The sequence below is a fragment of the Centruroides sculpturatus genome, unplaced genomic scaffold (assembly GCF_000671375.1).
Source record: "Centruroides sculpturatus isolate CEXI.00-Female unplaced genomic scaffold, Cexi_2.0 scaffold1099, whole genome shotgun sequence".
Taxonomy (NCBI): domain Eukaryota; kingdom Metazoa; phylum Arthropoda; class Arachnida; order Scorpiones; family Buthidae; genus Centruroides; species Centruroides sculpturatus.
The window spans coordinates 26,364-51,881 of record NW_019385307.1 but is presented as its reverse complement, the minus strand read 5'-3'; the positions used below and the strand labels follow the sequence as shown (position 1 = coordinate 51,881).

Sequence of the window (25,518 nt, the reverse complement as noted above, 5' to 3'; positions counted from 1 at the left end):
CTCTATTTTACTGGATTAAATGAGATTCATCACATAATACTAAGATTTTATATCTAGTCTCAAGTTAATTTTGAACTTAACATAGAAAATAGAGCTTTTACATCTATGTTCATCATAATGAAAATTGTAGATTCAGATAAAAAGCTAGTGACAAACATTTATATGTCTTACTTAAATAAAAGATGAAAGATGAAGAATTATTTTATTTAACCTGACTTTAAACTTTTCTGATAATAAATCTATTAGACATGTTTATTCCAACATAAACTGATAGTTATAAAAGAAGACTAAATCAGTTTTGACACTTAAAGGGAAAGAAATCATAAAAATGAGAGAGATACTAATAGATAATTAACTAATAATTATTATTTAACAGTTATTTACCACATTATCTCTGCACCCAATTGAAAAGGTTGTAACTAATTAACATATGAACAAAATTAATGTTATAACATTTTTATTAATATTTAAATGCAACTAAAAATAGCTTTCATATTATGATATGGTATTACTGATTATAATTGATATAAATTAATTTTGTTTAATTCTGAAAAAATAAAAAAATATGTCATAAGAAGTTGTTAGAGAATTTTTGGTTAGTCACAAAATTTTTAAATACAGTAGAAACTCGATTATCCAGACCTCTATTATCCGGATTGTTCAAAATAAACCAAAATTTTACGAATTTGCTGATTTGCACCCGGCAAATTACGATACTGTTTATGTACAGTACGTGATCGAATGCATAACTTTTTTTGTTTCAACTATGTCTCACCCAGCACAGTGGTCGTAAACTCTTAATTAAATTAAATATATTTTGCGTCATAATAAAAGTATAACTTGACATAAGTATTTATAAATAATTTATATCCAAATTACATCATTTCTATGACCAAGGACGGCGTATGGGCAACATGGGCCACCACCTATGCCTCGCAGCCCAAAGGTTTATGCATTACTTAAAAGCCGCGAACGCCATGAAAAAGTTTTACTTGTCATAAAACAATAAATAGTTTGTCAAATTTTTATTCATAAAAATGCAGTTTCAATTGCTTTTTATTTTATAAAATCCATCTTCTTGTGCCACCAGAGGACATTTTAAACAATAGGTAGTCTGTTAGCAGAGGTCAGTAGTAGTCCAAATTCAATACGAACGTTTGTTTCTCGTAAATTTGATCACAATTAGAATACAGTATTTATTTTTAATATTACCGATATGTCATCAAAAAGAAAATGTGTTGTATTATCATTAAAAGACAAATTAAAGTATTTGTTTCGATTATCCGAATTTTTCCTTTTCCGGACTACCTTCATTCCAAATTAGTCCGGATAATCGAGGTTCTACTGTATATGCAAAGTGAAAAGCTCAAAAGTTTCTAGAGAATAGCTAAAGAAATTAATCTTCTTGAGTAGTACAAATTTGACTGATTGCACAGACTTTTGCACCTTGTAGGTGCAATTAGCCAAATTTGGGCTACACCCGTTAACATTAACCCAGACGAGAAGCTATCTACAGTGAAGAAATTAACACCAAAACCTGAAAAAAGAAAGCTAGAATTAAAAACTTTTTAAAGAATATATAGCTCTGGGTTCCAGCAAAAACTGGAAGATCCAGTCAGTTCTGACTACAAAGCCCTGTTGCAAAATGCTATTCTCAAAGAAAAACTTAATGCTTTTGGCTCATATTCCTATTCATAGTGAGAATCAAAATAAAGTTCAAGAAAAGTAATCTGGTAACTTCTCTCTAACTTTATTTATTGATTCTTGATGGATATATAAACTAAAAGTACTAGTTTTCTAAAGTTATTATTATTAAAAAAAAAAGAAAAGTTTAAATTGGATTACATTTGATAGTATCCTTAAAGAGTATATTCACTAAAAATAAAAAACCAATTTGGTAGTTTTGTAATAATTTATTAGTAATAATTTTTTCTCTTCATTTTTAAATTATTCTATAATAAAATATATAAAAAAGTTTATAAACGTATTAAAAACATTAAAATGAACTTTGATATGATATGAATATCATATCAAAATAAAAATTACATTGATATGAATATTAGTAAAATAACTGCTGTATATTATATAACTATTGATATGTTTATAGCGTAGAATATATATATTACACAAAACTATTATCTGTAAGATGGAAAGTAATAATCATCCTGTTAATAAGGAATAAAATATCAAATTCTAAAACTATATATAAAATTCAGTCAATAATATTTACCATTAGGTGCTTACTGATTTAGTAATGTGAACTTTTTTAATTTACAGACATTATATAAAAATAAAATTTATGCATCTACTAACATAAGAAAAAAATTCAAAACTTTTCCACATCACCTTGCTCCAATAGTTGATGGCATACGATATGGCGTGCATGCTCATGGGATGACCCCTCAAGAAATAACCGCCAAAATATACTCTGGTCAATCCGTGCATCATGGCATAAAGACAGGCGATTTGTCCCAAATCATTGCTGATCATGAACAATAAACTCCTGGCAATGTCTGATTCACAGAAGTTGCCTAAAAGATTAAAGACAGCATATAAACTATCATCTTAACTTAATTAAAATCTTTACAAATAAATCAAATTTTACAATGTACCTGGATTTAACTTTTTATTTTTGCAAAAATGAATTGCTTTTCCAAAACTACACGCTAGGAGATCTCCTGGCAGGTCCATTCCAGGATAATCGCCTCCGTATATGTCTTTAATGAGCATGTCGACATTACGGTGATCTCCTTTCTCCGCCAACTCCAGAAGGTCGTCAAAAGTCTAAGAAAATTCTATTTATTATATATTTATTTGAATTGTTCTAGCAATATTTACAATCTATTTTTAACAGATTATTCAAAAATGCATTTGGTGAATTTGGGAAATAAAGTTCTGGAATAATTCAAAAATAATTGGGTGAATTTCAGAAATAAAGTTCTGGAATAAAATTTAGATTTATCTCTGCCTGGATCTAACTAAATTAGCTTTTTGAAGCAATAATTTTGTTAACAATGGTCAAATTCTTGCCCAAAAATCAATGATTATATGGTACATAACTGATTTAAGATAAAGCTTAATCCAGAAATCATTTCTTGACATTTATATTTATGAAAGTGAGCCAATTAAAAATACACAGATAAGTAATTAACTTACAGAAATTCTCATACATTACCTTAGCTTTAGTAAGAAGCGATCCCAGACCCCAAAATGTTCCACCTCCCATGGCAGATCCACCTATACGTTCGTATTTAGATTCTGACTCTACCTTTAAGTATTAATTTTCACTTAAAATTTGGAAAATATTCCCATAACTTTGAATGTATCAATTATATTTTATCATTAAAATTTATTATAAAAATTATAAGGATAAAAAAAATTATGTAGACATTTGCACCCTTACTTTCTATAGATCTGTTTTTACCAGTACAAATCATTCCTATTACAAACTTACTTTCATTATGCTAACTCCAGATCCAATATTTACTAAGAGATAGGGAAAAACATTGGGATCAATATTATGAAACTTATATTCTGCCTTTCGATGACGGTGATATTCAAATACTTCATCCTGAATGTTTCTCAACAGAAAGTTACATCCTTTGATTAAACACTCCATTTCATCTTCCTTATCTACACTAAAAATCAACAAAATATACAAATTTTACAAATATTGGAACACAACATTTCACATAAGTTAAAATTAATCAAAGACTTACGTCAGACCCAACGTGCTAGTCAGAAGATTTGTATATTTGTAAGATCCTCCTCCTGTCGCCTTTACAGTTTTTCCCTTCATGAAATCGCGAGAGCCAACTAAATTTTTTTTTATAAATCTCAGACAGGTTTCAATATGCTTGGTTTCAAATTTAATAAAATGAATTTTTGCACCCTCCACATCCGTCTCCACAATCTGACGAAACTCACCATTCTTCTGAAATGTAAAATTAAAAGATAATTGAGGTAAATTGGTTTCAAATTATGCAAAACTTTGGTATATCTGATTAAAACTGTTTTCTTAATATACACCCATACTATATCTAAATATCAGAGGAAATTTATATTTTTATATGTTGAAGTCGCTGAGTAATTTTCAAATCCAAACATGTCAATGTTGCTGCCATGTTAATGTGACCTATTATGTAGAAAATACCAAATACAGAGTGTGATCAGTTAACGAACACTTTTGTGAAAGATTTTTATGTTTGGACAACGAACACCGCACAGAACAAACACAAGAAGAAGCAACATAAAATAATGAATACCGATTGGTCTTCCCTTGTCTTCGGGCAACAATTCAAAAACTTTTGGAGTGTGGGAGAAGTTGACATCGACATCGACGCTCAAGCCGGTATATACCGATCAGATAGTTTTCCTCCGAACTTTGAAACTCTCCCTTGTAATTCCAGTCTTTTATTTTTCTGACAAAACAATTCTTTTATGTATTCGCAAGACTGTCGGGTAGGCATAAGTTAAGTTTTGTGTCTATTTCTTTTTCTTTTCAAAAGGTGAGAGTATAATAGCAAAGGTAGAAAGTGGGCAGAAGATGCCTAATGTTACTGGGCAGTATGGTGCAAACAGGTCTAGTAGGCCGCAGTTCAATCTTATTTAAGAAAAATACTGTATAATCAACAAGACTCAGGCAGCTAAAGGAGTAACAAAAATCACATCTGAGAAATAAAGAACATCGAAGAGTTCATAATGGAACCTGAAATGGATCTGACGACAGAAGAACGCCAAGAACTCTTGAATGAAAAACACCAAGAAACTCAGCAAGATATGTTTTATTCTGAAAAAGAGGATTAATGCCGATATCTGTTATTAAAGATCCTTTGAAGAAGTGGGAGGATGTCAGAACAACGGTCTTAGAATGGCATCCAAACCAGGTTGAGGCTTGGGGATTTCTACAATTGCAATGCTATTAATTACTTATGAAAAATCCTGAAGAAAAGAGAAAAGCAATCGACATTAGACAGATTCTTTAACCTTTTCAAACGGAAGAAACATGACTAATAAAAATGCAAGACTGTGTATGTATGTATTTTTATTATTACATATAAATAAACATAGTAAGAAAGTATATATTTTTAATTTTTGGGGGTCTCCAGAACGAATTAATTAAATTCCCATTAAAATCTATGGTATATCGATAATCGGTTAACGAACAATTTGGATAGCAAACTAAGTCTTGGAATGGATTATGTTCGTTAACCGATCACCCAATGTACTGTATACATGTATGTAAGTAATAGCCAAAGTACATTTCACACTATAAAAATAACATGCACATATATTGTTAATGCACTCATACAATGTACAAATTCTATAGCAGGGGTGTCCAACCCATGGCCCGCGGGCCGCATGCGGCCCAAGGCAACTTCCAATGCGGCCCAATAAACGTGTAAACAAAACCAAAAAATTTTATTTATTTATTTTTTATTTATTTATTTCAACGGCATAAACTCAAAAAAGAAGTTTCACAAACTTTATACATATTCTATTTTTCAGTGGAAAGGAAATATTTTCAAATACTTGGAAATGTGTGAATGAGGAAGAAATACTAAATAAAGCTGGAATTGTGACTCAAAGATTATAGTCCCAAATTCGGGGAAAGAAGAGAAAATCCGAAAGATGAAAAGTAGTGAGAAAGGTTAAATAAACCTTCTGTTATGTAAATATTGACCTTTAATTTTCCAACCTTCCTCATTTATTTATCTTTTGTCCTTTGTCCCGCATTTGGGTCTATAATCCTTGAGTCCCAACTCCAGCATTATTTAGTATTCCTTCCAACGTTGCAACATTTGGCTATATTGCGCCAAATGTGGCTACGTTTTCTTTTGTTTGACAGAAAAACTATCATTTGGCTCTTTAGCTACTTTTTACATATTATTATATTATTCATAAATACAGGATGTTTTTTTTTAAACTGATGATACTCAGAGACATCTGTAGAGCAATCTAACAGCCGGACTGCTGCCAAATTTGAGAGAGTGACTAAGGACAACATGGGAAAGAGATTTCAAAAAGAAATCTCTTTCCCATCATTCGCCGGTAGGGGTGGATTTGGCGCTGTTGTAGCAAAACAGCTAAGAATTTGCTTAACGCGCTGGTAACACCTCAAAATCCGAATTCACAATGACGTGGTCGACAGCAGTACCACCTAATTTGAGCTTAATAGGCAAGCACAAAAGTCCGAAGTGCATTCCGGACTTCAGCAGAGTTCAACATGAATCTTTCCTTACCTCAGCGTGCGTTGCTTGTGAATCTTTATTATCTTAACTAATCGAGCGCACCGGGCGCTCTTCGTGAGTTTAGAACCCGTAACAACTGGCACAGAGGTCCTCTATGAATTAATGCAGAGAAAGTCTTGATAAAGAAATTTGAAGAGACAGGATCCTTAGCAGTTCAGCCTGGTAGAGGGCAAAAACCCGTGTCTGCACAGACAGTGATGTTGCGATTGCACTCGTTGAAGGTTCTAACCCCCGATCTAACCCCATGTGACTTTTTCCTGTGGAGTTACTTAAAGTCCAAGGTCTATCTTGGTGGTGTCCCCAACCTGATGACCTTGAAGAACAACATTTCTCGAACTATGATGAACATTCCTGCAGACATGTTACGTTCGGCTGTAGAGAACACGGTGTTCATGATGCAATGTGATGTCCAGCAGGATGGTGGTCACATTGAAGGAGGAGAAGATTATTTGACGATTAATTAAACTTTCATTATTGCACTGAAACCTCTGTCCGATTATTCATTTGTGTGTTTGTTAATTGCAGCTGGGTTTTATGCAAATTCTTAGCTGTTTCGCTACGACAGCGCCAAATCCACCCCTACCGGCGAATTTAGGTACTATTTTTTTCCTTCGCGGAATCCCTTTCTTACGTCTTCTTTAGTCACTATCCCAGATATGGCGACAGTCCGGCTGTTATTGCTCTACAGATGTCTCTCAGTACCGTCAGTTTAAAAAACTAAAACAACTGTACTTTAAAATGGTGTAAAATGAGGGTTTTTATTAATTAGTGACCCAAATATAACAAATATTTGTGTTTTTAAATAAATTTTCGCTTGTCTTTTTTTTAATAAATGAATTTATCTATTTCTAAGTAAAAATTGAAAATGTCTGTATAAGTAATTTTTTTAAATATTCTTATTCATGATAAAGTTTTAATACTTATTATTATAATCAAAACATGTTAATCCTGAAATATACTTGTATATTGGGCCACAAATATAGGCCTATATAATATATACTTATGGCCCAAAACTCCAAGACTTCATCCAATGTGGCCCAGAGAAACAAAAAGGTTGGACACCCCTGTTCTATAGTTATATTACAATCTGGGTGACTAATTCAGATATTCTAAATTAATCTATTATTCAATTAAATTATTTCTGATTACTAAATTCAATATAAGATGACAGCATCATCTATCATCAGTTTCCAGTAATTAGTTTACTATTTAGAACACATTTATAAAAACAGTTGAATTTATTAAAAAATTTTTGTGAACAAATAACACACTTATACAACTAAAACTCACTTTTCCTCTTATAATTCAGTTCATCGTTGCAACATTTTTTTTCAACATTTGTAATTAATAATATAGATGTATACAGAGTGACATCATGTGTAAAGAATTAAGAATTTTGGTAAAGACTTGTGAGAAATTAGAATAAGTGTTGCAATTTGTATGAAATAAAACAATCTCTCTTTCTTTATCAAAATTATGAGACAAGTTTCTGATTCATTGAAATAACCCATTACATACAATACTAAACATGCAATTTTAATTGTCAAACTACACATTGAAATGCAGTTTTCTTTTACAACTGAATAATTATACATTAATATTATGAAAAATAGATTTACAAATATTTTCAAATTATTTTTGATTGTAGGTTTATTGCTACATGAGAAATATGCCACACCACAAATACTTTATTCCATTGCAAATATATATGATCTACTGAAGTAGTAATATTACTGTCAAGGTTAACCAGTTCTGAAGCAAAATTTCATCATTCAAACAATATAAAAATATCCACAGGAAGTATGAATCATCTGTATAATTAATACTTTTAATATAACAAATATTATGAGGAAAAACACTCATTTTTTGGTAAAGTGGATATTTTTCTTCCAGATTTTTCATCTGAGAACAAATATGAAATTTTTCAATTGATGCTTAGAATCAAACATTACTTTAAATCATTTCTATAATTAATTTCTAATTGATACAGATTCTAATTACAGAATTACTTAGAACTAAATATAGTTATGGAAGCAAAGATCAAATAGAGATTCAGATAATGTAATTGGCAATACATCTGCATAGTAGACAGAAGTCACAAAAGATCAGGTTAAGGTCTGTCCTCCATATTTTCCTCTCCCTGTAGTAAGACAAATTATTCTTATTATTTGGTATTATGATTAAAACTGTTTTCTTAACATACACCCACAATATATCTAAATATCAGAGTAAATTTATATTTTTATAAGATCAAAGGTCAGTGTAGAAAGAAGGAAGGAGTTAGACTGTATAGGGTAGAAAATAAAAAGAATACTGTATTACATGTGCAAAGCATCATAGAAAACAGCTGCAGTCAACTGTTGAACATACTGCACATTGTCTTCAAATTTTACACCTAAACAATTGGGAACATACTGAACATTTCCTGCATAGCTAAGCAATCTGTACAGCATTTACCAGTACGTTCCCATATGGATGAATAGATACTTTTCTATTGTGCTTCTGTTTTGTTTTGCAGCATTGTTTATTGTATAGTGGAAAATTCAGAAATCCTTTTCCATGTTCTGTGAATAACATATACACAAATTTTGGTGTCAACTGGCTTATTGGTTGGAGCTATAGTCCTATGAATAGGACAACTTTATGATCATCCAGTAGTAAATAATAGCAAGCTGCTTCCCTAAGACAAGTATTAGGTTACACAAAGGATTTTCTACCCTATACAGTTTAACTCTTGCCTTCTTTCTACAATGACCTTTGATCTTATTTTATAAAAGTAAATATACTATTGTTTAAGCATTCAAAGTTATAATTACAACTTTTAACTGCTGAAAATTGAATGCTACACACTGATATATCTGCGATCATATTGAGATTTATCACCATTACAATATATAGTGTTCAACACTTAATACAAAACCCTGAAACTGAACCAAGAAAGCTTGAATGAAAATACTAGAGGACTATTAAGAACTGATTTTGTTCTGAAAGGTTACACAATTTCAATGCTGTGTTAAAGATAAAGCACGTTGACCCATAAAAAATTCATTGTTATGAACATAGTATTATAAAACCCGTGTATTTTAAAGTTTAATGTGTTTAAATGTTTCATTCAATATTCAAGTTTTTGTTTTATTTGTAAGTTGATCCAAATAATAAAAGCAAAAGTTACTTGTAAATTTTTTGTTTTTGAATAACTTTAAAAAAAGTATCATTAATAAATTATGAATGTATAAACTTGTTGCTAGTATTAGCATATAAATAACTTCTAGAAACTCACCTTTCCACTATCGTCTTCATAAAGCGCTTGCTTATAGGAGACCGTAGAATAATAAGCAATTTTGGTCAGAGAACCACCTAAAAAATTAAATTTATAACTAAATAAAATACAAGAATGTACACAAATTTATTCTATCATCATACTAAATTTATAATTTTCTTAAAAAAAATGTGATAAGAAGTCATGATGCAATCACAGATTAAATTATAAACAGAAATAGATTAAAATATAGAGCTAAAAGCAGTAAAATATTGAATTTATTCTATAATTATGGCAAATTCTAATCTATGTAACATAAAAATGTATTTTCAATACTTATGTATTGAATATTTTGTAAACAAACACAAAATTTCTTTAAATTGGTAACTATAACAAGCATAAAAACTTGTAGAGTAAGCTAAATTAGTGTTTCTCAGTCAAATTAACATATAGTCACGATCTTAACATCTAGAAAAGGCCACCAAATTAGAGTTGAAAAACGAGTTAAATAAAATCTGTTTATTCATCACATTATACAGAATACCAAAAACTAATACTAAAAATATCCAATATGTCAGTCATGGATGTATTGTAGTATATTGTCAGGACTGATAATACAAGTTAATAAATTAGTAATAATAATAATAATAATAATAATAATAATAATTTGTCAAAATACATATATAAATCAAAAATGCCATTAATTTCTATTCATTTTCCTCTAACAGATCCTTCAAACAACCTTGTCATTTCTCCAGGTTCCACATATTTGTACGAAATTGCAGATTTATTTGAAAGATTTAGCATTCTAGATTGTAACCATATCAATTTTAATCAGTAAATAATCGAAGTTGAATAACCCGATTTCATTCTGTTGACGTTTCTAACTCGAACATTTGACGTTTCAAAATATCATCTTCAGGATAAATGTGATAAAATACTTTTTGTGTATTTATCCTAAAGATTATTATCATTTATTTACCACCTTTTTAAGTTAAGTTTTTGAAGGATAACTCCTCAAAATTTTTAAATGTGATCATTTATCAATGAATTATAAACTAGTCAGTAGTGTTTCTACTATATTAATCTAACAAACTGGTTGTGTCTTAAGTAATACATGAAAACTTATCTTGACTGATAATCTGCATAAATCAGGATGATTTATTTTACAAATTAACATATTTTTAAGTTTTTATTTGTAAGATTACACAAGCGAATTACAATGTCTGCCACACACAACCTTAAAGGGCAATTAAATGCAATCAATTATAAATAACTTCAGTTACTATATTGGTTATATTACAGCTTTAAGTTTCTGTGAAAGAATTTAATATTGCTGGTTAAAAGGTTAATTTTCCATCAAATTTAACATTAAACGTAAACTATTGCAGTTATTATTAATTACAATTAATTGTTATTTGTTCTAAGCAATAACTTATCTTGACTGACTCACACAGTTAAACAAACATTAAAGTTTATTTAGCACTCTGCCTAACTTTTTTTACGTTTACAAGTTTCTTGTCCTAATTGTGTTGACTTGGCAGCAGAAATGTTAATAGCATTGTTGTTATTGGATACATTGTGGATGTAAAGCCAATTTTAGGTGCAAATGCTTATCTTGTTTACATTCTGTAATGTCTATGTATGATAAAATTATTCTGAGGAAGCTGAAAAATTAAATTTATCAAAAATTGATAATTTCAAAAGGTTTCTCAAATCAAACTGCTACATATAATGGAACACAATGGGACCTGGCACATGCTGGAAAGACTACCCATGTAAAATTTCCAAGGTCTCCGACCTGGACTTTTACTTGGGACTCTGGAGCAACAGGCCAATACCTTTACTGTCTCACTCATCTGGCAATCTATTATTGATTTTGACAAACTGGAAACTCATACTCTCCTTTCCCAATATGTTAAAGATGTGCATAACAAAACAAATGCAGTTATACACAATCAGCGGCGGCCTTATCCATTGCGAGGCTCTGGACGGCAGATCTTTGTGAGGCCCTGGGCGGCAGATCTTTGCGAGGCCCTTGTCCTTTGTGCAAAGTATGTGAATTGAAATAGTAGGCACTTATTAATATTAATATATACTGTACTATAAATTACATTTATTTTATTGTTATAACTAATAGCCAAGGATAAAATAAAAAGTTTTAAATATCAACTTTTTTCTACTTGGTTGTTGCGCGAGGCCCCGGGCAATTGCCCTGCTCGCCACCCCCCTAAGGCCGCCACTGTACACAATATTCTCTTATCAAGGATTACATTAAGAAGAATGATAAATTTAAAAGTCATTAAGTCATCGCAAATGATTTGTCTCCTTTCCTCTTTGCTTTATTAAAAGATAACAGTCATTATCTTTTAATTTATGAATTAAGCTCTTCAAACAAGAAAGAACTATAAAGAAAAACAAAGCATAAAGTTGTAAAATCATCTAAATTCAAAGCAGATTGTAAACAAAAACAAACCTACACATTATCAGGTGAATGACACTTTACCCAAAACAACAATTAACTCTCTTCCCTTCAATCTAGAAATATCCAGGATGATAATGAATTCTAAATATAACTTCTAGACAAATCGGGAACTAATTTAACAGTTGTTTTTGCCAAAAGTGCAAAAAGAAATTCAATCCCACATATTCATACGAAGAAAAAATAGAAATTATCAAACTTTTCATTTTATTTACCGAAAATAATTGTATCATGCAAATATACTTAACATTAAATAAAAAATTTGGCACACAGCAACTCTTTTTCACTAAAAAGCAAACAATATATTAAATTACTAAGAGGCCTACCTTCAACCACATTTGGTGGCTTAATACAGTCAACCCCCCTATAACACGGGTTCATATAGTTCGAATTCCTATATGACGGCAGAAAAATTGCGACAGCATTTGAACAAACATGCTAAAAAAACTCTTATAATTCGGTAAAACGTCATCACCGACTCGTGTCGCAACAGGATTGGTCGAATCTAGACCAATAGCGGATATTGTACAAACCGTTGAGTTTAAACGAGCAGCGGACCTACTAAAAACCATTTATTATTTAACATCCATAAAGTTTTGGGGTTGAGTTAGATCCCAACTGCTCTCTCAATGCTTCATTTGCATAATTTCAAAAATTTACAGTAGAGCATCGATTATTTGACTCAATTGGGAACTCAGGTTGGTCGGATAACTAAAAAAATCGGATAACCGAAAATAATGAAAAAAATACATTATTCGTATAGTATATTAGTATATCCCATATAATTAGTTTATTAGTATATCGCTATTAACCAACTTTGCATTGAATTTTCATTGATGTTTAGCCTAACAAATTTTTTTTAAAATAATAATCGTTGATATTGTATCGTTAAAAATTATTTTAAAATTGTTTTATTGCTCATGAAACAATCACTCATAATTAGAAAATTAAGTCTCGTTTAAATACTAGTCTCCCTTCAATGATCAAGCCGTAGTTGCCAGCTAAAACATGCAAAAATTTAACAAAAATAATATTAAAGTATCCAACACATAGCCAAATATTGTAGCGCCACATCACTAGCGGACATTTGAAATTTGCCGACTAGAACAGTCGATTAACCGATGTGACGGTTAATCGGGGGTTGGATAATTGATGCTCTACTGTATTTTTTATAATACATAGAGTTGCATCTCACTAAATATGATAGACATCTGTACAAATAGAAAAGTACTTAAAGAAATATTCCTATAAATGGATGTTGGGAGACACATAAGTCAAGCAAAAATAAATTTTTGTATATAGTATGCAAATCAGCATGAATATATATATATATATATATATATATATAAAACATTTCAAACTGACACAGCAAACTTCAATTCTGTTGGTCAGTATGTAACTATTGAACTGTAACTCATTGATGCTGATTAAAAGTTTTTCTTTTGTTAGGTTATTTTGCCTAATTATATTGTTTTGAAATTGTATAGTGTTAAGATGGAAATACCCAGCATGACTTTGAATAATTGTAATTTGTAGTTTTACTGATGATTTGTAGTTTTACTGAATTCTGTTGTAATTACTGAGTTTAAATTATAATTTAAATTTTTGTAATAATCTATTTTTATTCTGTAGCCACAAAGTTTTAATACTAGCATTTCTAGCTTAATAAAGTTTGACTTTTAACAAACTCTGATGTATAAGGTTTTCATTTTCTTAAGTTTGGACCTACCAGTCAGCATGAATTGTGCAGATATGTATTCATTTTACAGTAGCAGTCCTCAAATCCCAGAAGTTGACAAGGCATTTTCGGAATTTGAAAATTAGTCTAGGGTGGACTAAAAACATTTCATTAAAAATTATTAGTTCAATGTATTATGTATATATGACAGTTTAGATTAATGTAAATTTGACACTTATGTACTATACATCTTTTGTACAAAAACATGTGGATTAATATTGGCTCAGCAGATTTAATTAATTAATTTTTTTTATAAACTGTGAAAAAAAGAGGGGAGTTGATAAATGGTTAAGAAACCATGTTTTCTATCTATTAAATTTTAAGCTGTATACCAGATCAAATCAGTCTTTCATTAAGTTAAAAGTGGGCCATCAAGAAAGAATTAGTAAAAACTGAGTAATTTATCATTTAAGAAAGATTCAAAATTGTGCACACATAAGTGACATTTACAGATAAAACAATGCTTTTTGTCACTTAACTAGTTTACATTTAATCATTTTGTACTGTCAGAAAACAAGAAACAGTCAACCTTCAATTTAATGTTACCATTTGTTAACCACTAAAATTGGCACTTAAATTATTGCCAGTAAATTGAAGATCCTCAAACAATAAGAATTATGATTTATCCTTCTGCTTCTAGTCTTCTTTTTTTTTCTTTTTAAATCAATACGTAATTGATTTGGACACTGTTATTTTCTAGAAATTATCATATACATGGACTAAAAATACTAGTCAATCAACAACTTTATTTTACCCAGATGCATTTCGGTAATTATAATATTGATATTTCCCTCCTCACTGGGCTTTCTTTCATCCAAGCTAAACAAGGCACAAACACTTTTTCAATATTCCAATCTTTTGCTAATTTCCATAATAAAAATATTATGGAAATTGGTAAAAACCAGTTAGAATATTGAAAAATTGTGAGAGTATAGAAAAAGTATTTTTACCTAGTTTAGCTTGGATGAAAGAAAGCCCAGTGAGGTGGAAAATATTATAATTCCTGAAATGCATCTGGGTAAAATAAAGTTGTTAACTGGCTAGTACTTTTAGTCCATGTATGTGATAATTTCTAGAAAATAATGATGTCTGAACCATTTACAAACTGAATAAGAATTATACCTGCTAACGAGATCTGTCTTACAAGTTAGTTTGAAAGTCACGACTTGATACGTCTTGCGTTATAAAATTACACATTTAGAGAATCCTTCATAATATTTAACTTAGTATTTAATCTTTATGCAGAAGATCCATTCATTGGCACTTTACAAAGGTGTACTATTTAAGAGTGTGCTACAAACTATTAAATTAATGCAATTATTTAACTCAACCATAAACGATTACAAGAATTAAGAAATTGGTTCATTCCTCTCATGTATCCGTTGGCAGGTACAAATCGATAAACTCGTGTTCTCAACACGATAATTAGTTCATTTACATAAATTCTTTATGAAATTTGATTTTTACTCTTATAAATTTTATAACTTATTATCATCAGAATAAAATTAAGTGTCATTAAAGGAAAGTAATGTAAACTTTTTTTGGAAGCTCAAGCTTTGAGAATTTTATTAATAACATTTTTACTAATTTGACTAAAAAGTGATTGCAATTCAAAATAAAAAGCATAATACTGTAGTTTCAAAAAGTTAGACTCTCTAACAAGTTTAGTGAGCTAAATCTCTTACTGATTAGTGATCTTATCAAACAATATGAATGACCTAGTTCAACTTTAAAGCAGTAGATTGTATTCTGTAAACACTTCATATCTTAAATAAACAGTTAACAATAATTTAAAATTGTTTTTATAAACATTAAATAAAACATTTGCTTTGTAAAAATAGGAATTTGTATAATCAAATCAGTGGGAAAATGATTAGTAAAATGGAGAAATGTCTTCTTATAAAAATGGCTACTGACTTGTTTTAATAGGCAAAGTTACAAAAAATAATCATCATCATTATTAATTAATTATGAAAGTTTGTATTAATTTATCTTTAAAACAATAATGCTTTAACAACAATATAATTCTGATTTAAATTCATTCATTTATAAATTCTTACATCTTATTAACAATTTAGTAAATTTTTCATAAATAGTAAAAAGTTTAAATTTAGAAATAAGTGATCTTAAAATAAAATTCAAATATTGCTATACATGTTTGTATATATATATAGTGAAGGTAAAACACAAAAGTGGAGGACATAAATGTCAGACTTAAAAAAGCAGTTTTTCATTTTAATCTGTAAGGTATGGAGAAACTGTGTGTGTTGAAACTGCAGGAGGCCATGCATTTAGATACAGACTGTCAAACTTGTCGGATTTCCACATGTCAATCTCCCACTCCAAATAAACATGCAAACAAAATAAAAATTTATGTGAACACATATGGAAACAGTTTACATTTCATTTGTGGTCTCCTTTGGAATGTTAGATTGGGACAAATGTCTGATTGCCTTGTGTTAATAGTGGTATGACGGCTTGTCAGGGAAGCCATCAGACTGGGCCTCTACGCTTACAGCCCAGTCTGGAAAGTTGGCCCTAGGAGTGGCTGGTGGTTGTATTGTACATTCATATTATGGATAATAGTGAGTCCTAACTCTCTACAAGGAGCCAGTTGCCTCAAAAAGACTGTTGATTCTAAGCCATCTTTTTATTTTTTTATGAGGATGTGCTGGGGTTTGTTTTGAGTAGCTCTGTCTCTTCCACCTGGCTCTCATATTTCCTGAATTTATCATTTCATTTAACAAGTCAGGCATGTAGTTTCAGTGACCATGTGATGGTGACTGAATAGACTGACCAGTTGATGGTCACTGAGTAGATGTGCAGTTGGTAACAGTACAAAGCAAGGATCTAATAACACAAAGCCTAATTGATCACTTGCTCCCAATAAGTTACTGGGAGTCCTTTATCCTTCAATGCTAGATTAGCAGTCTTCCAAATTATACCATTATTCTGCTCCACTAGCCCATTTCTTTTAAGACTGTATAGAGATGATAAAGTAGTTGACACACCAAAAGAGACGAGTTAAGGTGAGAAAAAGCATTCCTCTAGCTTTAGTTGAGAAAAGAGGTGTCATAATCAAAATGCACAAAGGCTGATTCACCAAATACTGAAAATAATGACATTAAACATCAAACAACTGTGGCTAAGTTTATGTCTGAACATGGGTAAGCAAACAACAAGCAAGAGTACTAATTAGTCAACAACTGTGAAAATGTAGCAATTTGAGAGGTAGACAGTAGTGGCCCTTTAAAATCTATGTTAAGACATTCAAAGAGGTTGCAGCCATTGTGGTTTCCTTGACTTGAAAAAGCATGTTCTGCATAAATGGGACATGGTAATGTACTGTACCTAGGGAATTCGATCCCAGTCCTTATTTCTAATCCCGGGATTTCGGGATTATACTTATTCGATCCCGGGATTATTTCGGTATTGAGGGTTAATAAAAAATAAGAAAATCTTACAGAAATTAAAAATCAAAATTTAGACAAAAATCAACGTATTTTACGGTATACACCTAGTTAATTTAATCACTCTAATTAATCAGACTTACAGTCAGACTAACCAGACTTAAAATCACTGTCTTCATGTTAAATTTATTCTTTTTTAAGCATCACTGAGATCTCTTTAAACTCACATAAATTGAAAAAACTTTTATGTAACAAACTATGCAAATAAACGTTGAAAATTCACAAAAATCTCTCTTAACATCGACTAAATAGACTACTTTCATATAACAACCTAGTAAGTAGGTAGTAAAGTAAGTTTCTTAGGAAAAAGTATTTAAAAATAATATTAATCAGTCACATTTTTCTTAAATATAAAGAAAACTAATTTAATAGAAACATTCTAATTTGAATTGTGAAAATATGATCTGAGAAATAACAATGCATCTAGTGTCTCATCACCAAGTCTGCTTCTCAATTTGTTGCACATATATGCAGCTGCAGAGAAAACGCGTTTAGGTTGATGGAAGTTGGAGGAATCGTTAGTAAATACTTATAAGCTTTGAGGACACGGGGAGGATGGAAGAAAACAGTCCGGTCGACACGGATCGGGATTGTAGGAGTAAAGGCTATAATCCCGATTGTTTCGATCATTGTAAGCATGTTTTTCAAAAAATAAACGCGTTAATTTTGTAAATTCGGTCTCTGTGTGAGTCTCTCAGCGTTCAGCAAACCACTACCCCGAAACGTAAAAAGACTTTCTCGCATCATCCTGACAGATTGCGGACAAGGCGAGGGTCATAACCTTTTCACCTAAGGTCGAACCCCCCTAAGCGAGTAGCGTCAGGTCTATATTAACCACACTGGCAAAACAAGATGGCTGACACATTGACAGGTAAAACGCACTGAGTAGTGCTCTTGACTGCGCCAGAAAATCGATTGGCGCCCGCGAAAATTCAAAAATACAAAAATGAAGTATATTACCAAGTAACCCAGTGAGAACTGCTTGCCTATCATTTTAGTTGAAAATACAAGAAGTTTTATTCCAAGCAAGCATCGCAAGCCCGCTTGGTTAATTTCTGCTGCTTGCTTGGAATAAAATTTCTTGTATTTTATATTAAAATGATAGGCAAGCAATTCTGTTAAAAGCACTGGCACTGAACGTTTCGCTTCATGCAGTCTATTTTGCAATTTTTTTAAAATGATGTCAATCCCGAAAATCCCGGGATTAGGAAAACTTAATCCCGAAAATTTTGGGACTGAAAAGTGGTCGGGATCCCGGGATCCTGATTTTCGAGATCCCGGGATCAAATCCTCTAACTGTACCTCATCCAAAGAAAGAGTATATTCTTGGTGGATACAATAACTTCACGGTGGCAGAGTAATTAGTGAATACATATTACTTGTTGTCACTTGTAGCACTACAAATTCTTGAGAGGGTGTCAGCCATTGTGTTTTCTTACCCATTGTGATAGATATCAAAACTATAAGGTACCAGCTCAGCTCAGGGCATCATCTCATTATTTTATCATTCTAGATTTTGCTAGAGAGCCATTTGTTAATAATAAAGGGAAGCTTTCTGGTCAATAATTAGTTTAAAGGGTCATCCTAAAAGGTAAATTTTTCATTTCCTCAATGATTCTAGAATTGCAGCTGCTTTCTTCTCTATTGCAGTGTGTGCTTTTTCATCTTTTGAAAGAGAGTGAATAAAATGCCACAGACCAACCATCTTGACTCAGAGCCTGCTAAAAACCACATCTGAAAATGTCTAATTATGTATCAAAACTTTGTCTAGCCCAAGCTCAACAGAAATAAGTTACAGCCCACTGCAGTTTGAATTTTGTCTGAAAAATAAAGTATCCCTTTTATATAATGAGAAAAGAACCCAAAGCTTGTTTTAAGGCAGTTGCATTCTCTAGAACAAGTAAATCAAACAATGGTTTAAGCCTCTTCAAGAAAATTCAACTGGTCCACATGGGATAAAAATAAAAAAATATTCACTTTGTCTCAAGTAACTTCCTGATTTGTCATAATGGTGCTGGCTATAGCATAATTGCTACTATAGGTTGCAAATATTGTTCAGCCTTCATCAACGGCTAGTGAAGAATCTTCCAATAAATGCCATCTGATATTAACAGACTGGAGACCATTGATAAAGGAAACATGTATATACTCAACTCTGTGCTGGGCAGCAATGAAAATTACATCCTTTACTCCAGGGGTGGCCAACCTTTTGCATACCATGCGCCAATTTTTTGATAGACGAGTTCAGATGCGCAGTGGCGTACCGTGGGTGTTAGCCGCCCGGGGCGGAGAAAAATTTCGGCCACCCTTTAATCAGGTATTTCAATTTAAAAGATCAAAATTCAGTTGTGTGAAAAAAAAAATTAATAAAAAATGCGGTGGTGGTGTAGTTACCCGTACAAAATAGTCCCATTTGACATTAGTGGCATACACGATTGCGAATGTATCGTGAATCGTAGAAGCAAAAAAAAAAAAAAAAAGGCAACAGGTGTAGCAGTCCAACCGACTCGTGGACTGTCCGGACGGTAGCACTGTCATTTAGACGCCTATGCACTGATCGAAAATAAACATACATGCATACACTGTAATTTACTATGTGGAGAACACTCATTTTATCTGTAAAGTTGATTGCAACGAATTGTGCAACAAATGAACTTGCCAAGACAGACTATAAAAAATTAATTTTCTATGTAATATTCTTAATTGCAAAGAAGCCAAATCTGGCAATGTTGCTCAGAACTGACTAAAGCGCCACTTGTAATCGTCCAATGCGCCAAGTTTGGCGCATGCGCCACGGTTTGGCCACCCCTGCTTTACTCTGTATCTTAAGACAGTTCAAATATTAAGAGATAAACTCACCCACCTTTTATTTCCTAGTGGCTAGTTAATGCCAAGCAAATACTTCATTTTGGTTCTGATTGAGTGCCTATGGCATCAATAAATGTAGAGCATTCTAATATGTATTTGAAGGCAGTATGTAACAAAAAGTTAGTCAATACTTTTAGTTTATCCATTTCACTGATATTTTCTGAAATTTCAATGAAGTTTTCAATATCTATAGCCAGCGAACACATTCTTTAGAAGCAATAGGAAAGTCAAAGTTAGATCGTAGTCCAGGGGTGGCAAACCTACGACTTGTGTGCCCAAAGTGGCACATCAGAGAAATCATCTGGCAAAAAATATATACGATTTCAATTTAACACCTGTCTTTTTCAATGATCCTTTTGGTTTATCACCTGATCATCCTTTTTCTATCAGCTTCTTTACAGTTTTTCTAATTAAATCATATTCATTTCATTTCTTTGAGTATCATTCATTATTCAAAGTCTAAAACTTTGGTGCTCAAACAATAAGTATGCTTACTATATGGCATGCGGACTCAAAAAGGTTCACCATCACTGTCCCAGTCTAAAGTACTTCTTCAAAGCAGAGATAGTGCTTGTAATATATACAGATATATTAAAATGAAAGAAATCGTAGTGAAGATAAAACGGAAGTGTGGAGACATATCTGACCTAATAAGAATTTTGTTCATTTTAATCCATAAAGTTACAGACAATGCAAAAGAAATAACTATTTTATTAAATATAGATAATCTAGTACAAACTATGTGCATTGAAAACTGGAAGGACACATGGTCACACGCATTCTGTCAAACTTGTCGGTGTGTCATGTGTCAATAACATAATAAGATTTGACATGATTTATATCCTTATGTTATATAAATGAATAACAAATTAAAGCTAAAAATGTTTATAATTTTGTTTATAGCAGCAGTCGCCAACCTTTCTGACCTCACAAACCACTAAACTCACAATTTTGAATCCCTTGGACTACTAACAAATTTTTTTAACGGCACCGATACAAATCAAACATCTATAAAATGATCATAAAAATCCCATTTTACTTTAATAATATGAAATTCACTTGCCAAATTATAAGAAATTATGTGAAGTTTGCTGCTGCTTGTTTGAAATAAGTTTATGGATTCTTGGCTCTTTTTCACATAAGACAACAATAGCACTCACAACATTATTTATTGATTTATTGACAATATTATTTATTGATAACAGTCATTGTGTGTTTGGTTTAAGATTCAAATATTAAACCCCCAGTGAGTGAGAAAAAGCAACCAAGAGTTGTGCATTTCTTTTGCGACCATGAGTTGCGACCAAATTTCTCTATGGACCACCAGTTTGTGATCATTAGTTTATAATATATGATTTAAAAATTGTTTTTTAAAAAAAAGGATGAATGTTACTAGAAAGCTACCAGGTAAAGGTCAAGTTAATCTTATTACTGCATAGAAAATTTATCAACATTTTACTAATTAAACTATATCTCATCTTATTTATAAAACTTACACTTTTTTCATTTCACAATACAAGATTTACCAAATACAATTAAATACCTTCAACAGAATTATTTGAATAAATTTCGTTTTTATAATTCAACAAACTTTCAATTTCACAAATTCACATAAAAATTTAAAAAGGTCTTCCTATAAAAATCATTATTGGAAAATAAGTAATAAATTTAAGCTCAATGCAACTTCTTTCATTTCTAGTTTATCTAGCTCAATTATATAACATTAAAAGTGAAACTTGTACAGAAACAAGTAAATCGATCACAGACATTAATGTAACGAGTACCCAAATATTTGTCAATCCATAAGAAAACCTAGACAGACACCTCAATAATAGAAAATCTAATTGTACATTATATTTTCTCTCTTTCTTACATTAGTTCAGATTATATTTGATGAAGTTACATGTAAACGTGGCTTCTTCCTGAATTTTCTATTTTCTCTTTTGTAAATTATATTATAAAGAAGTTCTGTTTTCTAACATGGCAATAAACTACGAATATTTTATTTGGGTTGTGAAAAAGGACTTTTGCTGGATTGACTAATAAAAAAATTAAATTATATGTTCTCTTCTAGTGTTATAAATATAGTTATGATCAATTGCTAATTATTTATAATTGCCTATCTCAAAACAAATCATTATTATCTGAACATTATCTTCTTAACTGCAAATCATTAACAGATTGGTATGTGCATAATACATTCCTAATATAGTTTCTTGCAAAATAGTTTAATGACGGACAACTTATTTCAAAATAATATAAACTGAAAAATGAAGATTTCATTATAATTTAATTGGAATTAACCTCCCATTGATTAAATTTTATTATTTATAATTTTCTTTACTTGTTATTGTTTAATGCACATAAAGAAGTATAAGTATAACATTTTTCAGTTGCCAATATCGAAACATTTTAAAAAATTAGGAGGCTTAATTTTAATAGTTTATTTTTATGAACAATTTTAAAGTAACATTCTTTTCCAGTCCATTAAATATACAAAACAGATTTTTATGCATTAACCTTTCTTTGTTAGAAATGTCATGTTAACTTACCAAAAATCTATACTGAGAAAAATCAATCAATAAGAAAATCAATCATTTTTAAGAAATATTGTTCCAGTTTTATAAAAGATAGACTTCTATACATTTTGTATATAAATCAGTAATATTTTCTCAAATGATCAATCATGTTGCTGAAAATTAGAATATTTTGAAACCCGATTGATCATTTGAACGAAAGAAAGTTTTATGCATTCATTACATAAAAAGGAAATTCTACTAACACTCCATTGCATTTGGCTTGTTAATATCATACATACGGGGGCCAGCATATGAGTCATCATGTATCACCACTTGCATCGACAAAATCAATCAACACTTCCAAACTATCAACTTCACATCCATTAGTTTGATGCCACCAAATGCATACAATTAGTTTCATTTGTTATATTCTCTTCCAGAACCAAAACAGATTTCTTCCTTCAACACAACTCCAGGTGACAGACTTATTTTCTTATGTATAAGCCAGATTCAAGTAAAACAACAAAATCCACCAATCAGAGATACATTAATAAAAGAGAATCTGTCAATATATTAATTACTATATTTAATGAAATTAAAACCTGTAAAAATTGGTCTTACATTTCTCTGAAAATAAAGTTCATCTTAGATTTAATGGGGTCTTAGATTCAGTGTAACATGCCATAGTTAGAAACATCTAGTGCAATATACTGGAGAATGCCTTTCTTGTGAGTAGCATCTGCCACCAAGCCATTCAGCCTGAATATGCACTGGAAATTATGAAGGAATTAATTAAAAAGTATATCTATTCTAAGATTATACCACTCAGGAACGCATATTCTTACAAGGTTGTAACTTATAAATATCTTAAGGATACCTTTAATTAAGCAAATAGTGAAAGCCATGGAAATTACTTGTCTATAAATACAACTCTACCATCTACTCCATCAACTGTGATAAAGTATCCTTATGTAGTGTGGCTTATTTTCCTGTCATTAATTCCATTGCATCATTGTAATAATTTTATTAAACCAGTGTTCTTAATAGTAAATAGTTAAGACATCAACTTAGCTCAATCTTGTTACTCTATTACAGTAATGTGATAAGTAGTCAAAAAAAAATTCCATAAGTCATGTGGCATTTCCCTAGAAATGTTGCATTTTCAAGGCTTCAAACGGCACAGAGGACAATTACACACGAGAAGATGCAAGCATCGAATCCAGTATTGATTCATAATGTCTAACACAAAGCAAAAGGTTTCTGATAGTACAGAAGACACTGATACATAACTTAATTTACAGTGACCACATTTATGTGAACAAAACTGATTCTGTTGATATAAATTTGTCTCAAGCCATAAACCACACCCACAGGAGCAAAGGAAGAACACCTGTACATATGACCAACAGCCATATACAGCCCTCTTCTGGATCACACACAATTGGAAGCGGGCTACACCAAGCCGGCACAGTTGCCAGCTCGGAGTAGCCAACTCAACCATTCACAGATTTCTCATTATATAGTTTAGGGGAGATTGGGGTCGAGGTGCAACAGCCAGCACCAAAGCACACAACTGAGTGCAGCACACGAGTCAAAGCGAGGAACGGCAAGCCCGTACCAACCCGGTGCACGGAGAATAGATAGTAATACCGATAACGGTAAAAAGTGACCTTCGGAAACCGAGAAACACACTTACGGATACGACCGCACCGATGTTTTTGTTAGTACAAGTAGGGTTACCACAGGACCGTATTTAGTACAGACAGTCAACACTTTTCAACCAATAGCACAGTTAATAGTTAAATCATAACTACTTAGATTTAAATCCGACAAAACTACTAATTTTTTGATAATCATTATCATATTTGTCGGTTAGGTGGCAACCCGTTATAAGCAAACGCAAGACCTCCTTTGCTCAGAAAACACGCAGATGTCCATCGTAACGATATTTTAATTCGACAGTACCCGTCGTCTAACGAGCAAATGGCAAAATAGTTTTCTCATATTTAAAATTGTATTCTGTGCCCGAAAGGAAAGTGTAAATCAAAACTTTATTCCACATTCATTAGAGCAAAAAATACGAACAAATTCCCTCTATTTTGCCCGGCCGTCAGAGTACTTTTAACGCTAATCCCTCCGTATTTTGCCTTCAACCATTACGAGGAGTCTACAATTCCGGAGAGTGGCAAAAACTGTCATCCAGATTACCACAACTGTCTCACTTAGCGCTGCATTTGTACTACGTCTCAGATTTGAACAAATACTCAATAAAACAACAATCGTTTGGCTTATTTGCTTACAAGCAAATTAGAAAACTTAATTACAGACAGACCGGAGTAAACGGTCGCCGTATTTCGAGCACGCATCAAAAACGACTGAGTGAACTATTTACCTCGTCCTAGTATTTTGCATACAACCTTGATTTTTATCAGACAGACTCGGGAAACGTTTACATCCTCCGTCGAAATATCATTACGACAATATATTTAAAATGTCGCGAAGAGTGTATCGATCACGAGCTTTATATTTCTAATTTTACGCGCATTCGAACTCACCGATGTCGATGGCAAATCTTTTGGCATTCTGCAGGTTCCTGAAAACCGAATCCTGCTGAGGTAAGACGATACTTCTGGCGTCGGACGTTGTTTTGACAATATCATCCATCTGAACGATTCGTAAACTCTACCGAAATAAGCATCACAACTTAAAAAAATCGTCCGCAAAATAATATCCACTCCCTATTTCCTCCTTTCGGACGTAAATCGGAAATATTCGAGTATAAACCCAGACAAACCAGAAGATTACTCTACCACCATGGCGACCTCTGAAATTTGAAAACGTTTTCGTGTACTATAAAGGGAAAAAAATAAAAATAAAAATAAATTAATTTTTAAAGAATTATTTCGGAATATTCTGATATTATTATTTGTT

General features: G+C 31.5%; 1 protein-coding gene across 2 annotated transcripts in view; it reads right to left on the bottom strand.

Moving 5' to 3' along the window:
* LOC111637446 (pantothenate kinase 4-like) overlaps window positions 1–25,424 on the bottom strand; it is a 34,619-nt gene extending 9,195 nt beyond the window's left edge. The window contains exons 1-7 of one of the 2 annotated variants that reach the window (XM_023382933.1): window positions 25,143–25,424; window positions 9,532–9,608; window positions 3,720–3,934; window positions 3,455–3,638; window positions 3,176–3,268; window positions 2,613–2,784; window positions 2,314–2,531 (exon numbers count right to left, since the gene is read on the bottom strand). In XM_023382933.1, the coding sequence (XP_023238701.1) occupies window positions 2,314–2,531; window positions 2,613–2,784; window positions 3,176–3,268; window positions 3,455–3,638; window positions 3,720–3,934; window positions 9,532–9,608; window positions 25,143–25,251 (1,068 nt within the window). In that variant the 5' untranslated portion in view covers window positions 25,252–25,424. The remainder of the gene's footprint in view (window positions 1–2,313; window positions 2,532–2,612; window positions 2,785–3,175; window positions 3,269–3,454; window positions 3,639–3,719; window positions 3,935–9,531; window positions 9,609–25,142) is intronic. The other variant, XM_023382934.1, reaches the window with a different exon arrangement.
* Between the last annotated feature and the right edge of the window lie 94 nt (window positions 25,425–25,518).